The sequence below is a fragment of the Oncorhynchus kisutch genome, linkage group LG7 (genome assembly GCF_002021735.2).
Source record: "Oncorhynchus kisutch isolate 150728-3 linkage group LG7, Okis_V2, whole genome shotgun sequence".
NCBI lineage: Eukaryota > Metazoa > Chordata > Actinopteri > Salmoniformes > Salmonidae > Oncorhynchus > Oncorhynchus kisutch.
This window is the reverse complement of record NC_034180.2, coordinates 14,804,407-14,820,223: the sequence shown is the minus strand read 5'-3', so window position 1 is coordinate 14,820,223 and position 15,817 is coordinate 14,804,407. Positions and strand designations below refer to the sequence as shown.

The window sequence follows — 15,817 nt, the reverse complement described above, 5'->3', positions numbered from 1 at the left end:
AGGAACTATGTGTCTAACCAGCGGTGGTTTGGGGAAGCAGCAGTGTCTCGGTCCCGGCTCGGAAACGGTACATTCTTGAGCTAGGACCTGTGGTATGCTAACGCATTCCTCTCTGCTGAGCCGAGACCACTCGGGAAGGAAGGGATATGGGTGTGGGGGCTTTTTCTGTTTTTCTTTCCTTTTTATTTCTCCCCCATAACTTGTCGTTCTTTCTTTCTTCTTTTGGAGAATGTTTTGACCCGCCCCCCCTCTTCTTCGTTTTCCTTACATTTGTTTCCAAATAGCCTTTTCCAAACTGGTTAAGTGTTGTTTTTTTTCTCTGTCTGTGGATTACATGAAAAGTACAGACAAACCCCTTTCTCTTTGGGTAAATTTTCCCTCTAAATTGTCTGCATGCATGGGTGCACAGCTCCCTTCAGAATGCTGCGCAGATGAAATATCAGCCCGCATAGAGAAACATGAGATTGAACTTCACTCAACTTTCTAGAGATTTCCCCTTTTAGTTAAGACAATCAACGCTTCGCTCTACTGTGGGAATTATGCTCAAATCAATGCGATATTAGCCGCGTTCAATGGAACCATACCGAAACAAAACAAACTATGCAAAACTAACTGCGAGAGATTCGTGAAGGCAAAGCACATGGGCTCCCGCGTGGCGCAGCAGTCTAAGGCACTGCATCTCAGTGCAGGTTAGTCAAGGTTTGGGTCAAATCCAGGCTGTATCACATCCGGCCCCTATTGTGAGTCCCATAGTGTGGCACACAATTGGTACAGCGTTGTCCGTCATTGTAAATAAGAATTTGTTCTTAATTTCTTATGGCTGCAATCCCGTTAACGGGAGCGATATGACAACAGCCAGTCAGTGTAGGGCGCCATTTTCAAAACATCAAAAATCTCATAATTAACATTCTTCAAACATGTATCTCATACCATTTTAAAGCTATTCTCGTTGTTAATCCCGCCACAGTGTCCGATTTCAAATATGCTTTACAGCAAAAGCACCAAACTATTGTTAGGTCACCACATATCGCCACAGAAAAACACAGCCATTTTTTTCCCCCCAGCCAAAGAGAGGAGTTTTAAAAAGCAGAGAGAGATAAAATGAATCACTAACCTTTGATGATCTTCATCAGATGACACTAAAAGGACTTCATGTTACACAATACATGTATGTTTTGTTTGATAAGGTTCATATTTATCAAAATATGAGTTTACATTTGGCGCGTTACAATCACTAGTTCCAAAAACATCCAGTGATTTTGAATAGCCACATCATTCAACAGAAATACTCATCATAAATGTAGATGATAATACAAGTTATACACATGGAATTATAGATATACCTCTCCTTAATGCAACCACTGTGTCTGATTTCAAAAAAACTTTACGGAATAAGCCAGCCATGCAATAATCTGAGACGGTGCTCAGAAACGTTTGTCACAATATAGCCTCCATGTTGATGTCAACATAAACAAGAAATTACATGATAAATATTCCCTTTGATGATCTACATCAGAAAGCACTGCAGCAATCCCAGGTCCACAATAAATGTTTGTTTTGTTCGAAAATGTCCGTTATTTATGTCCAAATACCTTCTTTTGTTAGCGCGTTTGGTATACATATCCAAACGCTCATTCTGGTCAGCGTTATATCGGACAAAAACTTCAAAAAGTTATATACAGATCGAAGAAACATTTCAAACTATGTACAGAATCAATCATTAGGATGTTAACATATACCTTCAATAAAGTTCCAACTGGACTATTCCTTCTTGTCTTCATGAGTGACTACCATGAGGAATAAGCATGATCAGAAAATGGCTGCCTGCCAGACACCTGACTGATTCTGCTATCATTCACTCCCACAACACCATAGTCTCATTATAATTTCTATTGATGGCCGACATCTAGTGGAACCCATAGGCAGTGCAACATCTATATCTCAAGGGGATTTCATTGGGGACTCTGGTGAATAGATACAAAGCTCAGATTTCTCACTTCCTGTTTTGATTTCTCCTCTGGATTTTGCTTGCCATATGAGTTCTGTTATACTCACAGACATCATTCAAACAGTTTTAGAAACTTTTGTTTTCTATCCAATACTAATAATAATATACATATATTAGCAACTGAGACTGAGGAGTAGGCCGTTTACTTATTCATCCAAGCTACTCAACACTGCCCCCCAGCCATAAGAAGTTTTAACTGACTTGCCTAGTTAAATAAAAAATGTAGGCTTACATTGAACACCACACGGTGCTGTTTCTGTAGACTGAATGACAGAACAGCTATTTCTCTGTGTTATGGGATGCATTTTCTCCATTGTTTTTGATGGTAGGCTACTCTGGTAGGCCTACATTATGATCAAATAGCCACAGTAGCCTACTTGGCCACTGTTAAAACTAACTTAAAGCTGTCTCACTTAAAGCTGTCTCACTGTTCACAGGAAACACGCGCTGGAAGTTGCACAGAATGTTCAAGTTTGCGCCCAGCAGACCTGAAATTTGCTCAGTGCTGAGTTTTTCTGGGGGGAACATTTGTTCTCTGGACTACTTTTCATTGCCTTTCCCCCCTTCTCTCAGTCCATTGGCTGGATTTAAACTCCTCCCATTGCTCTTTTGAGCGAGCTGGCGTTAGCCGCCGCTAACTCTTCCCGTGGCGCTTTTCTACAAGCTGGGCCATCATCGTAACTGGTCACTGGCATTCATTCAGTAACAAATCAAATCAAATGTTATTTGTCACATACACATGGTTAGCAGATGTTAATGCGAGTGTAGCGAAATGCTTGTGCTTCTAGTTCCGACAATGCAGTTATAACCAACAAGTAATCTAACTAACAATTCCAAAACTACTGTCTTATACACACAAGTGTAGGGGGATAAAGAATATGCACATAAAGATATATGAATGAGTGATGGTACAGAGCGGCATAGGCAAGATACAGTAGATGGTATCGAGTACAGTATATACATATGAGATGAGTATGTAAACAGTGGCATAGTTTAAAGTGGCTAGTGATGCATGTATTACATAAAGATGCAGTATAGATATAGAGTACAGTATATACGTATACATATGAGATGAATAATGTAGGGTATGTAAACATTATATTATAGGTAGCAATGTTTAAAGTGGCTAGTGATATATTTTACATAATTTCCCATCAATTCCCATTATTAAAGTGGCTGGAGTTGAGTCAGTGTGTTGGTAGCAGCCACTCAATGTTAGTGGTGGCTGTTTAACAGTCTGATGGCCTTGAGATAGAAGCTGTTTTTCAGTCTCTCGGTCCCAGCTTTGATGCACCTGTACTGACCTCGCCTTCTGGATGATAGCGGGGTGAACAGGCAGTGGCTCGGGTGGTTGCTGTCCGTGATGATCTTTATGGCCTTCCTGTGACATCGGGTGGTGTAGGTGTCCTGGAGGGCAGGTAGTTTGCCCCCGGTGATGCGTTGTGCAGACCTCACTACCCTCTGGAGAGCCTTACGGTTGTGGGCGAAGCAGTTGCCGTACCATGCGGTGATACAGCCCGCCAGGATGCTCTCAATTGTGCATCTGTAGAAGATTGTGAGTGCTTTTGGTGACAAGCCGAATTTCTTCAGCCTCCTGAGGTTGAAGCCTCCTGAGGTTCAGCCTGAGGTTCCTCCTGAGGTTCAGCCTCCTCCTTCTTCACGATGCTGTCTGTGTGGGTGGACCAATTCAGTTTGTCTGTGATGTGTATGCCGAGGAACTTAAAACTTACTACCCTCTCCACTACTGTTCCATCGATGTGGATAGGGGGTGTTCCCTCTGCTGTAACATTAGCATACACCCCCGGGGGCTAACTGCACATAACGGCGAACCCTCACTTTGTGAAGGCAAGCATTACAAAAACCCACTGTGTAGAGCGGAAGGAGTCGCGTGTTGACTCAACACACTATAAAAAGGCCCCCAGCAGCGCCTGGGCCCTGTTTGTTTTGCTAACAGGATAAATACAGGACAGTAGGCTTAGGCCCTATAAACCCGGCTCTCTGCTCTGTCATGAGGTAAACTTCAGATGGAAAACAGGCAGAGCTGAGTGGATGGGGCCGAGACGGTGGTGGTGTGTGTGTGTGACTGTCTCTCATCTTAGCCAGTTAGAGAAATCACTTTTGTAATTCATTTTCCACAATGACTCAACATTGTTCCTAGACTATTTTGGGAGGATGGACATGAAGAACTGGTTGTCTGTCTTCGGTCTGTATAGAAGTTGTGCTTCCCAAGCTGCTGAATTGGCATCCAAGCCCATCTGTCATTTGGTGTGTCAAAGTTTGATTTAATTAAAAGGAGATACAGAATGGGCCTGGTGCGCACACCCAGTGACCACCCCCTCTCTCTCTTGCGCACGCTTTCTCTCGCTCATCTCCAACAAGTCAGTTCTCAAATTTCTGCCCTGCTAGAGCTGTCCCAGTCAACTGTGCTGTTATTGTTATTGTGAAGTGGAAACGTCTAGGAGCAACAACGGATCAGCCGCAAAGTGGAAGGCCACACAAGCTCACAGAACGGGCCGCAGAGTGATGAAGTGCGTAGCGCGTAAAAATCGTCTTTCCTCGGTTCCAACACTCACCACAGAGTTTCAAACTGCCTTTTGAAAGCAACATCAGCACAAGAACTGTTTGTCAGGAGCTTCATGATATGGGAATTCTTAACGCATACAATGAGATTTTGGACTATTCGGTGCTTCCAACTTTGTGGCAACAGTTTGGGGAAGGCCCTTTCCTGTTTCAGCATGACAATGCCCTCGCGCACAAAGTGAGAGCCATACAGAAATTTTTTGGCGATCAGTGTGGAAGAACTTGACAGGCCTGCACAGAGTCCTGATCTCATCCCGATCATTGAATATTCCATGTTTGTCTGTTTTATTTGGTTGTCACTCTCATTTTGTCTGATATTGCACAGATTTGCAGCGGATCTCCTTGAACATTGGTGTGGGAGTAACAATCCCTGTATAGCTGACCTGGGATGCAACCCCTGTCCACAACAGCACTTCATACCACAAAGCAGCGTCCATTATCCTACCTAACCCATGGTCTAACCCATGACATCACCACACGATGGCTACTAGAGCTTTGTCTCACTTAGTCTTTCCTTGAATACTTGCATCCTATCTTATCCTCCTCCTATCTCCTGTATTGTATCACAACTGTATTGGAGAAGGTACAAGGGCCCTCCCCTCTGACCTTCTTCTCCTATGGGTTTTTAGGAGAGGAATTGAGGAAGGATGACTTAAGAGCCTGTCAACTAGTTCACATATGCTACTACACTCATTGACTTCCTCTTTCTCCGCATCAACCTCAGCAGCCAGCAAAGCAGCAATCTAGCACCCACAGAATTAATTTTGTTGGTATTTAATTTTGCTACGTTGACTCAGATTATACAGCCGTTGGCTGAGTAATACTGTGGGCGGCGTAGGATGAGGTGAAAGTGGTGTGACTAGGGCAGAGGTGAGCTGCAGGTGAGTACTAGTAGCCACTGTGATGTCATCCCCCTAAGACTTGAAGTAGTGTCTCCTCCTGTCTAACATTTAAATACTGTAAGCGACTCCGCTGCGGGAGGATCTTCTCCTACAATTTTGTGCAGATTTGCTTCATTCTGCTACACTCACTGTCCTCCTAATTAGTATGGCTCAGCTATTCCACATTGTGCCAGCGAATTGAAGGTGAACATTGCCAAATTTAATTAGGCCAATATGCGCCTATAGCTTACTTAATTAAACCCTGGCTGTTGATACAGTAGTTTACCTAGGCAATAGATAGCAAAGCAGGGCGTCCCCGATTCAAGTTCACTTTCTCATCCATAAACACATCTCAAGTGCAAATACTGTTCAGCAGCTCAAATCAGCAGGATGGGGGGCATTTGTATTAGGAGGGATGTCTACCATGGATCGCTAAATCAAGGATTATGCATCATACTCATGCCAGTCCTCTCTAGAAAACACAATTAGTATTCCTAGTAGGACTCTGCAATAATGAGGTAGTGTGTATGTGAATGCGCAGCCATTTCAGTGTGTTTTGGGAGTCGACAAGAGTCCGGGTCAAAAATCCTGGAGTCGATCACCCCTAGTATGAGGGCGTGGTATCATAGAAATATAATCTATAGAAAGGACTTGGTACCTTTTTAACCCTGATTTTATTTCTATGGTTGGTATACCGTCTCTGTTGTACTGTCCATGGGGGTTGTGGCACCAGACCTCCTGGGAGACAGTTTGGCTGAGCTCAGGAGTGAGAGATCCACATGTCTTTGCAAAGTGGCCCCCGTGTGAAAAAAGTGTTTAAGCACCCTTTTTGATGAGTGACATAACTATGGTGGTTGATCAAGTCACAATAAGGCATTGAGTAAAAGTTGTTATTTTGTCTGTCTGCTGCTCTGTCTCTTTCTGTCTGTTGCTCTCACTATGTCCGTCTGCCTGCCTGCTTGCCTGTGTCCTGACCCATACCTTTCTTCACTCTGTGCTCAATCATAATTAATTGTTGAGGGGGAATTTTTTTTATTTTAGGCAAAAGGGAAGGCTGTTGGGAGGGGTTATTTGTGTGTGTGTGTGTGTGTGTGTGTGTGTGTGTGAAGAGAAATAAACCAAACTATGGCCCAATGCAGGATCCTTAGAAAGCTACACCCTTGGCGGTGGCAACAGTGTTTTTTTGCTGGGCAGGGGAGCAATGCAAAGTTCACCAGGCAGGCAGCACAACATTGTTTCACCTAGAAAAGGCCAGAGGAGGAGAGAGAACGGGAGGACGGGGGAAGTTATTAGAGAGTGAGAAAGGCAGAGACTGACACCTTTCAGTGGGAGAGACAAAAATGAGGAGGAACAAGAGAGTTTGAGAGAGACTGATGGAGTGAAAGAGCATCAGAGAGAAGCAGAGGGAGTGGGTAAAAAAAAAGGGAGAGGGGGATTACGCTGGAAGGAGCAGCTACTCACTGTTTCCATACCTCTTTCACAGCCCCTCCACTGTGTTTGCTCTGCTTTTCTTATTTTTTTCCCCCCTCCTCTCTCTCCTTTTTCTGCTGGAGTTGGATGAGTTTAGCACTTCTACCCTGAATTTCAGTGCGGGTCGGGATAGAGGGGAGGGGGGGGGGAGAGACACAGACTTCAGAACTCTCCCAACTCCTCCTTCATTGCTGCATTCCTCTGGGTTCACTAGTGTCATGTTTCCCAAGCCTAGCGGCCCCACTTTGACCTCTGAACTCTGTGAACTGAGCATTTTTTCCATCTCTGTTGTAGAGGAAGCTTTCTCATCCTCTTTGAGACTCGTCCATCTGTTGTTGACTCTTGTACTTCAAAACCCCCGGGGTGCGTCTCAATAGTATTTGGTTGCGTCTCCTTGTCTTACAGTTGTACTCTAACTGTAATGATGTGTCAACAAATTCCCACAAGTGGTGCATATGCAGGAGTGGATACCACTAGAGTGAAATGCCTTTCTTGCAAACTCAAACTCCAACAACTAAATAATCAATAACAATTTATTACTAGAAAGACTCTATGAAATACACAATAAAGTTAGCATACTATATACAGCAAAAAAAGGCAAGTTCAAATACCATATATACAATGTGCAGGGATACTGGAGTGATGGAGGTAGATATGGGTAAGGGGAATAGGCAAAATTATAAACAGAGTAGCAGCAGCTTGAACAGTGGCTTGCGAAAGTATTCACCCCACTTGGCATTTTCCCTATTTTGTTGCCTTACAACCTGGAATTAAAATGGATTTTGGGGGGGGTTGTATCATTTGATTTACACAACATGCCTACCACTTTGAAGATGCAAAATATTTTTTATTGTTAAACAAAAAAGAAATAAGACAAAAAAACAACTTGAGCGTGCATAACTATTCGCCCCCCCCCCCAAAGTCAATACTTTGTAGAGCCACCTCCAAGTCTCTTGGGGTATGTCTCTATAAGCTTGGCACATCTAGCCACTGGAATTTTTGCCCATTCTTCAAAGCAAAACTGCTCCAGCTCCTTCAAGTTGGATGGGTTCCACTGATGTACAGCATGTGTTTTCACAAATTCTAATTGTGGATGGTTTGCTCGGTTCCTCAGTGAGTGTTCTCTATGATTATGGCGATACCCTGATACCCCGATTCTCAATTGGATTGAGGTCTGGGCTTTGACTAAGCCATTCCAAGACATTTAAATGTTTCCCCTTAAACCACTTGAGAGTTGCTAGCAGTATGCTTAGTGTCATTGTCCTGCTGGAAGGTGAACCTTCGTCTGAAACAGACTGAAATAGGTTTTCCTTAAGAATTTCCCTGTATTTAACGATATCCATCACTCCTTCAATTCTAACCAGTTTCTCAGTCCCTGCCGAGGGAAAAACATCCCCACAGCGTGATGCTGCCACCACCATGCTTCACTGTGGGGATGGGATTCTTGGTGATGAGAGGTGTTGGAATTTGCACCAGACATAGTGTTTTCCTTGATGGCCAAAAAGCTCAATTTTAGTCTTATCTGACCAGAGTACCAGAGTTTCTTTAAGCAATGGCTTTTTTCTGGCCACTCTTCTGTAAAGCCCAGCTCTGTGGAGTGTACGGCTTAAAGTGGTCCTATAGACCTCTCTGCTGTCGAGCTATGCAGCTACTTCAGGGTTATCTTTGGTCTCTTTGTTGCCTCTGATGAATGCCCTCCTTGCCTGGTCCATGAGTTTTGGTGGGCAGCCCTCTCTTGGCAGGTTTGTTGTGGTGCCATATTCTTTTTAAAAAATTACGGATTTAATGGTGCTCTGTGGGTTGTTCAAAGTTTCTGATATTTTTTTAGAACCCAACCCTGATCTGTACTTCTCCACAACTTTGTCCCTGACCTGTTTGGAGAGCTCCTTGGTCTTGATGGTGGCGCTTGCTTGGTGGTGCCCCTTGCTTAGTGGTGTTTCAGACTCTGGGGCCTTTCAGAACAGGTGTATATATACTGAGATCATGTGACACTTAGATTGCACACAGGTGGACTTTATTGAACAAATTATGTGACTTCTGAAGGTAATTGTTTGCACCAGATCTTATTTAGGGGCTTCATAGCGAAGGGGGTGAATACATATGCACGCACCACTTTTCCATTTAGAATTCTTTGAAGCAAGTTATTTTTTTCACTTCACCAATTTGGACTATTTTGTGTATGTCCATTACATGAAATCCAAATAAAAATCCATTTAAATTACAGGTTGTAATGCAAAAAATTCGAAAAACGCCAAGGGGATGAATTATTTTGCAAGGCACTGTATGTGAGCGTGTGTGTGGAGTCAGTATAAATGTATGTGTTTATGTGTGAGTTAGCAAATGATAGAGTGACAGTGTGTGTGAGTCTGTAGGGCCCTGTGAGTGTGCATAGAGAGAGAGTGCAAAAATGTATATAGAAGGTAAATCAAGATAGTTTGTGTAGCTACTGTATTTTGTTAGCTATTTATCAGTTGTATTGGTTGGGGATAGAAGCTGTTCAAGAGCCTGTTGGTGTCAGACTTGATGCACCGGTATCTCTTGCCGTGCGGCAGGGGAGAAAATAGTCAATTACTTGGGTGGTTGGAGCCTTTAATGATTTTCCGGGCCTTCTTTTCACACCGCCTGATATAGAGGTCCTGGATGGCAGGGAGCTTGGCCCCAGTGAGGAACTGGGCTGTCCGCACAACCCTCTGTAGTAGAGGGCGACCGATTAATGATTTTTCAATGCCGATACCGGTGTTTTTTTTAAACAAATTTTAATTTATTTTAATTTCTTTGTAATAATCACAATTTCAACAATACTGAATGAACACTTTTATCTTAATACATCAATAAAATCAATTTAGCCTCAAATAAATAACGAAACATGTTCAATTTGGTTTAAACAATGCAAAAACAAAGTGTCGGAGAAGAACGTAAAATTGCAATATGTGCCATGTAAAAAAGCTAACGTTTAAGTTCCTTGCTCAGAACATGAGAACATATGAAAGCTGGTGGTTCCTTTGAACATGAGTCTTCAATATTCCCAGGTAAGAAGTTTTAGGTTGTAGTTATTATAGGAATTATAGGACTATTTCTCTCTCTACCATTTGTATTTCATATACCTTTTGACTATTGGATATTCTTATATAGGCACTTTAGGTATTGCTTCCGTCCCTCTCCTCGCTCAAACCAGGAACACATCGACAACAGCCACCCTCGACGCATCGTTACCCATTGCTCCACAAAGGTCGCAGCGCAAGGGGAACAACTACTCCAAGTCTCAGAGCGAGTGACGTCACCGATTGAAACGCTATTGGCGCGCACCCCGCTAACTAGCTAGCCATTTCACATCGGTTACACCAGCCTAATCTCGGGAGTTGATAGGCTTGAAGTCATAAACAGCGCAATGCTTGAAGCATTGCGAATAGCTGCTGGCGAACGCACTAAAGTGCTGTTTGAATGACTGCTTACGAGCCTGCGGCTGCCTACCATCGTTCAGTCAGACTGCTTTATCAAATATCAAATCATAGACTTAATTCTAACATAATAACACACATAAAAACAAGCCTTTGGTAATTGATATGGTCAAATCCGGAAACTATCAGTGCTAAATCATCACCCGTTTGGCGAAGTAGGCTGTGATTCGATGAGAAATTAACAGGCACTGCATCGATTATATGCAACGCAGGACACGCTTGATAGACTAGTAATATCAACCATGTGTAGTTAACTAGTGATTATGTTAAGATTGTTTTTTATAAGGTAAGTTTAATGCTAGCTAGCAACTTACCTTGCCATGCAGGCTCCTCATGGAGTGCAATGTAAGGCAGGTGGTTAGAGCGTTGGACTAGTAACCGGAAGGTTACAAAAACGAATCCCCAAACTGACAAGGTAAAAATCTGTCGTTCTGCCCCTGAACAAGGCAGTTAACCCACCGTTCGTAGGCCTCAATTGAAAACAAGAACTGTACCATTGAGAGAATATTGGCTGGCTACATCACTGCTTGGTATGGCAATAGCACCGACATTAATCGCATGGCGCCAAAGAGTAGAGGTCAGCCGATTTAATCGGAATGGCCAATTTTGAAAAAAATTGTTTTACACCTTTAAAAAAAAAGGTGTAAAACATAATTATTCTTTTTTTAAAGGTGTAATACAATTTTTTTCAAATCGGCCAAATTGGTGTCCAAAAATACCGATTTCCGATTGTTATGAAAACTTGAAAATCTGCCAGACCGATTTAATCGGTCGACCTCTACTCTGTGGCACCATGCGATTAAGGGCGGTGCTATTGCCATACCAAGCAGTGATGTAGCCAGCCTATATTCTCTCAATGGTACAGCTGTAGAACTTTTTGAGGATTTTAAAGGCCCATGCCAAACTTTTTCAAATTCCTGAGGGGGAAGAGGCACTGTCGAGTCTTCACGACTGCCATGCAGGCAGGTGTTTGGACCATTTTAAGTCTTGGACACAGAGGAACTGGAAGCTGTCTACTTGCTCCACTGCCACCCTGTCCATGATCAGCTCCTTAGTCTTGCTGACGTTGAGGGAGCGGTAATGCTGGTCATCGTTGCTGGTAATCAGGCCTACCACCGTTGTGCCAACAGTGAATTTGATGATGGTGTTGGAGGTGTGTGTGTGCGCACGAGCTTTCACAACTTTTGCATTCTAGGTTATTGGTGTGTGTCTCAGAGCACCAGGTGAATGGATACCCTTTAAAAAGCACTGAACATGTTAATAAAGCTTGATCAACGTCACTCTCCCTCCCGGCTAGACAAGGAATGGATGAATGGCACTGACACTCGGAGACAGAGGGTGGAAGACTTGCCACCTCAAACTGTTTTTGTCTCACCTATATTTGGAAGTAGGGAGAGGAAAACGTGGAAGGCAAGAGGAACGTGGAAGGAGGAAGAAAGAGTCCCAAAGATTAGGCTATTGTATAAGCTGCCTGCTGCTCCAATTCAAAACTGAACCTTGAGGGAGGGGGGGGGGTGAGAAGGAGGAGTGAGTGAAAAGCAGGCTAAAGGGAGTCAAGAGGGAAGAAAAGAGTGTGTGGAGCCTTGTAGACAGTAGGACAGCCATAGGAGAGTGGGGGGGAATAGTGAAAGCAAGAGCGAGGGAAAGAGAGCAGGCCTCAGTCCAAGTCAAATGGAGGGCTCTAAATTTAGGATAAAGGTGTTACTGGGGGTCATGAGAATAAACTGGGCATTTAGCCCAGAGCCATAGGCAGTAGGCACAGCTCTGGGGCGGGCACCACTATATTTGTGTTTATTAAGGATCCCCATTAGCTTCTACACTACACATAAAACAAAAGATAAAACAGTACATCATATAACATTGTTACGCCACTACATCAAATCACATTTTATTAGTACAACAGGTGCAGACCTTACAGTGAAATGCTTACTTACGAGCCCCTAATCAAAAGTGCAGTTAATAAATATATAAAAAATATGGATAAGAATAAGAGATGAAAAGTAACAAGTAATTAAAGAGCAGCAGTAAAAAATAACTATATACAGGGGGGTGCCGGTACAGAGTCGATGTGCAGGGGCACTGGTTTTTCGAGGTAGTATGTACATGTAGGTAGAGTTATTAAAGTGACAATGCATAGATGACAACAGAGAGTGGCAGTGGTGTGGAGGGGGAAGGAGGCAATGCAAATAGTCTGGGTAGCCATTTGACTAGATGTTCAGGAGTTTTATGGCTTGGGGGTAGAAGCTGTTTGGAAGCCTCTTGGACCTAGACTTGGCGCTATGGTACCGCTTGTCGTGCGGTAGCAGAGAGAACAGTCTATGACTAGGGTGGCTTCTGACAATTTTTAGGGCCTTCCTCTGACACCGCCTGGTATAGAGGTCCTGGATGGCAGGGAGCTTGGCCCCAGTGATGTGTACTGGGCCATTCGCACTACCCTCTGTAGTGCCTTGCGGTCGGAGGCCGAGCAGTTGCCATACCAGGCAGTGATGCAACCAGTCAGAATGCTCTCGATGGTGCAGCTGTAGAACCTTTTGAGGATCTGAGGACATGCATACAGTACCAGTCAAACGTTTATTATTATTCGGGGCATTGTGCAAGGTGTCAGAAACACGATGGTATCACACAGTTGCTGCAGATTGGACGGCGGTACATTCATGGTGAACATTCAACGTTCCATCTCATCCCAAAGATGCTCTATTGGATTGAGGTCTGGGACTGCGTAGGCCACTCAAGTAAACTGAGCTCATGTTCCAGGTGATATTTTTCCACTCCTCAATTGTCAAGTGTTGCTGATCGTGTGCCCACCGGAGCCGCTTCTTTCTTGTTTTTGGCTGATAGTAATGGAACCTCCAGTGTGGTCATCTGCTGCAACAGCCCATCCGTGACAAGGATCAACGAGTTGTGCATTTTGTGTTGCCATTCTGCACACCGCTGTTGTACTGCACCTTTATTTGTCTGTTTGTGGCCCGCCTGTTAGCTTGCATGATTCTTCCTGATAAACTCAGTCACTGTGTAATCGTTGACATTATTCTCGGAAGCTACCCGTAACATATCCCAGTCCGCGTGATAAAAATCTTGAAGCGTGGATTCTGATTGGTCAGACCACCGTTGAATAGTCCTTAGCACGGATGCTTCCTGTTTGAGTTTCTGCCTGTAGGAAGGGAGGAGCAAAATGGAGTCATGATCAGATTTGCGGAAAGGCGGGAGGGGGAGGGCCCTGTAGGCATCCTGGAAGTTGGAGTAGCAGAGGTCGAGTGTTTTTAGCAGCGCGAGTACTACAGTCGATGTGTTGATAGAACTTCAGTAGATTTTTTTCTCAAATTTGCTTTGTTAAAATCCCCAGTTTACAATAAATGCGGCCTCAGGATATGTGGTTTTTGCATAAAGTCCAGTGGAGTTCTTTGAGGGCCGTCGTGGTATCGGCTTGAGGGGTGATATACATGGCTGTGACTAACTGAAGATAATTCTCTTGGGAGATAATACGGTCTGCATTTGAGGTATTCTAGGTCGGGTGAACATACAGGAACTCATGTCCTTTTGTTATCACGATCATATCGTTCATTCCAGCGGGAGATGGATCAGCAGACTTTCTTTCTGGCTGAAAATGAGTGTGTAACCGGTTGTATAGGCGACAGCCGGCACTAATGGAAAACACTGCACATTTGCTATCTGTAAATTCAAAAAGTCACACCATTATGAATAAGCCATTGTTATGTGTTACTGTAGATTCCTATATTAACCGTTCCTCTCTTTTTCTCTTCCTTCCTTCTCTCTTCCTCCCCCAGTGGTGATCAGCCAGTGGCAGGGTGAGCCCAAGGAGCGCGTCATCTCCCTGGTCCTCACCCACCTGCCCCTGCTCAAGCCGGGCAACGTCGAAGCCAAGGGCGAGTACATGCGCCTCCTCCCCCGCATCCTGGCACACACCATCGAGCACGGCCGCCATCTGGAAGAGTCGCGCCAGCTCCTCTCCTACGCCCTCATCCACCCGGCCACCTCACTGGACGACCGAGCCGCCCTTGCCCTCTGGCTCAATCACCTGGAGGAACGCGCTGCTGCCCGGGCCGACTCGTTGGAACGGCTGCCCCCCTCCCCAGCCTCGCACCATCAGACTCCCCCCTCAACGCTCTCCTCGTCGGGTTCCAGTTTGGGTTCCTCTGTGGGCCACCTGGGTCACCTGTATCACCACCAGCGCTACGGCTCAGACGATCGGCTCAACGGCTGGCAGGGGTCGAGGGACTCGGGGTTGGGCAGCGGATGGCAGCAGCAGGGGCAGGGAGGGTGTGAGAATGGTGGGCACCTGGCTCTCTACCCGTCCTCGTCTGTACCTGGGAGTATCAACACGGTGGGCACGGGCGGCAGCAGCAACACCAGTGAGTGGCTCTTCTTTTTCGACTTCCTGCTTTTTATAGCGAAGTCCCAATTGTCTGACATGGCTTCCTTTCTTCCTTTCCTCTCCTGGTTTACTTTCTATCTGGAGCAGCACTGATCTGAAAGGAGTCCAATCAATCAAATGTATTAATTATGCTCTGTTTACATGAACAGTTGTCCCAATGTTGTCATAGTAGTAACTAACATAAAATGGGCATAAAACTGCCTGAGCAGTCCCCACATCCGGTTTTCAGGGAAAAAGGAAGCTAGGTTGAAGGTAATGTATCCCTGAAAACCAAATACATCTGGTTGTCGTTGACCCCGCTGAGGGTGTCACAGTATTAACCTGGCCTGGACCAGTAAAGAGTTAGGTTAGGTTTGAAGACCTACCCAGGCCTTTCACCGTCAGTTGTGGTGAATTAAAGGGGACCGGGAAAGGAAAGGAAGCTGTGTTATGTGGCCTCCTCCACTTCTTGTTGTTTTGGATTAAAATACTCACTCTTAGCAGCTCACTCAGTAGTTTGCATGTGCTTAGTCAGGGTTCCTGATGCTGATGAGAGTGCAGTCTTTATTAAACGGACTTGTCAGGACACTCTGAAATTATAGTTTACAATGTCACTTTACACCTCCTTTAGTTGTGTTTAGTAACCTTTTCAAATAAAGTGGCGCCAAAGTCTCAAGAGTCTAGATGCCCCCCCCCCCACACACACACAGTTTTCATGTTGTCATTGCAGACCTTAGAGAGCTATTTATAACTTTTAAGGAACTTTTAAGGAATGTCCAGATCAACTAGCCCATGTCAGCTAGGTTTTTTTGCTAGGTTTTTTAATGTTTGAGTCACTCAAATATCACATATAAGATATGGCTCAATCGAATTGCAGGAAATTAGCTTTAAAATGGCAAATAAAGTGTGGTGTGAACAGTTTGTGCTTATACCCATAGAAATAGACACAGGGGGGGGGGGGGTGTTCTCCAGTGCTGGAAGGGGGGGCTGAGTGAAAATGTTTTTGAACCCCTATTCTAGAGCACCCTCAGCCAGAACCAATGCTATA

General features: G+C 44.5%; 1 protein-coding gene across 2 annotated transcripts in view; it reads left to right on the top strand.

Annotated features, from left to right (window-relative positions):
* Positions 1–15,817, top strand: part of LOC109882861 (protein Smaug homolog 1) — a 101,015-nt gene that overhangs the window by 50,732 nt on the left and 34,466 nt on the right. For both annotated transcript variants that reach the window (XM_020474951.2, XM_020474952.2), the window contains exon 3: positions 14,183–14,767. In XM_020474951.2, coding sequence (XP_020330540.1) covers positions 14,183–14,767 — 585 coding nt within the window. The remainder of the gene's footprint in view (positions 1–14,182; positions 14,768–15,817) is intronic.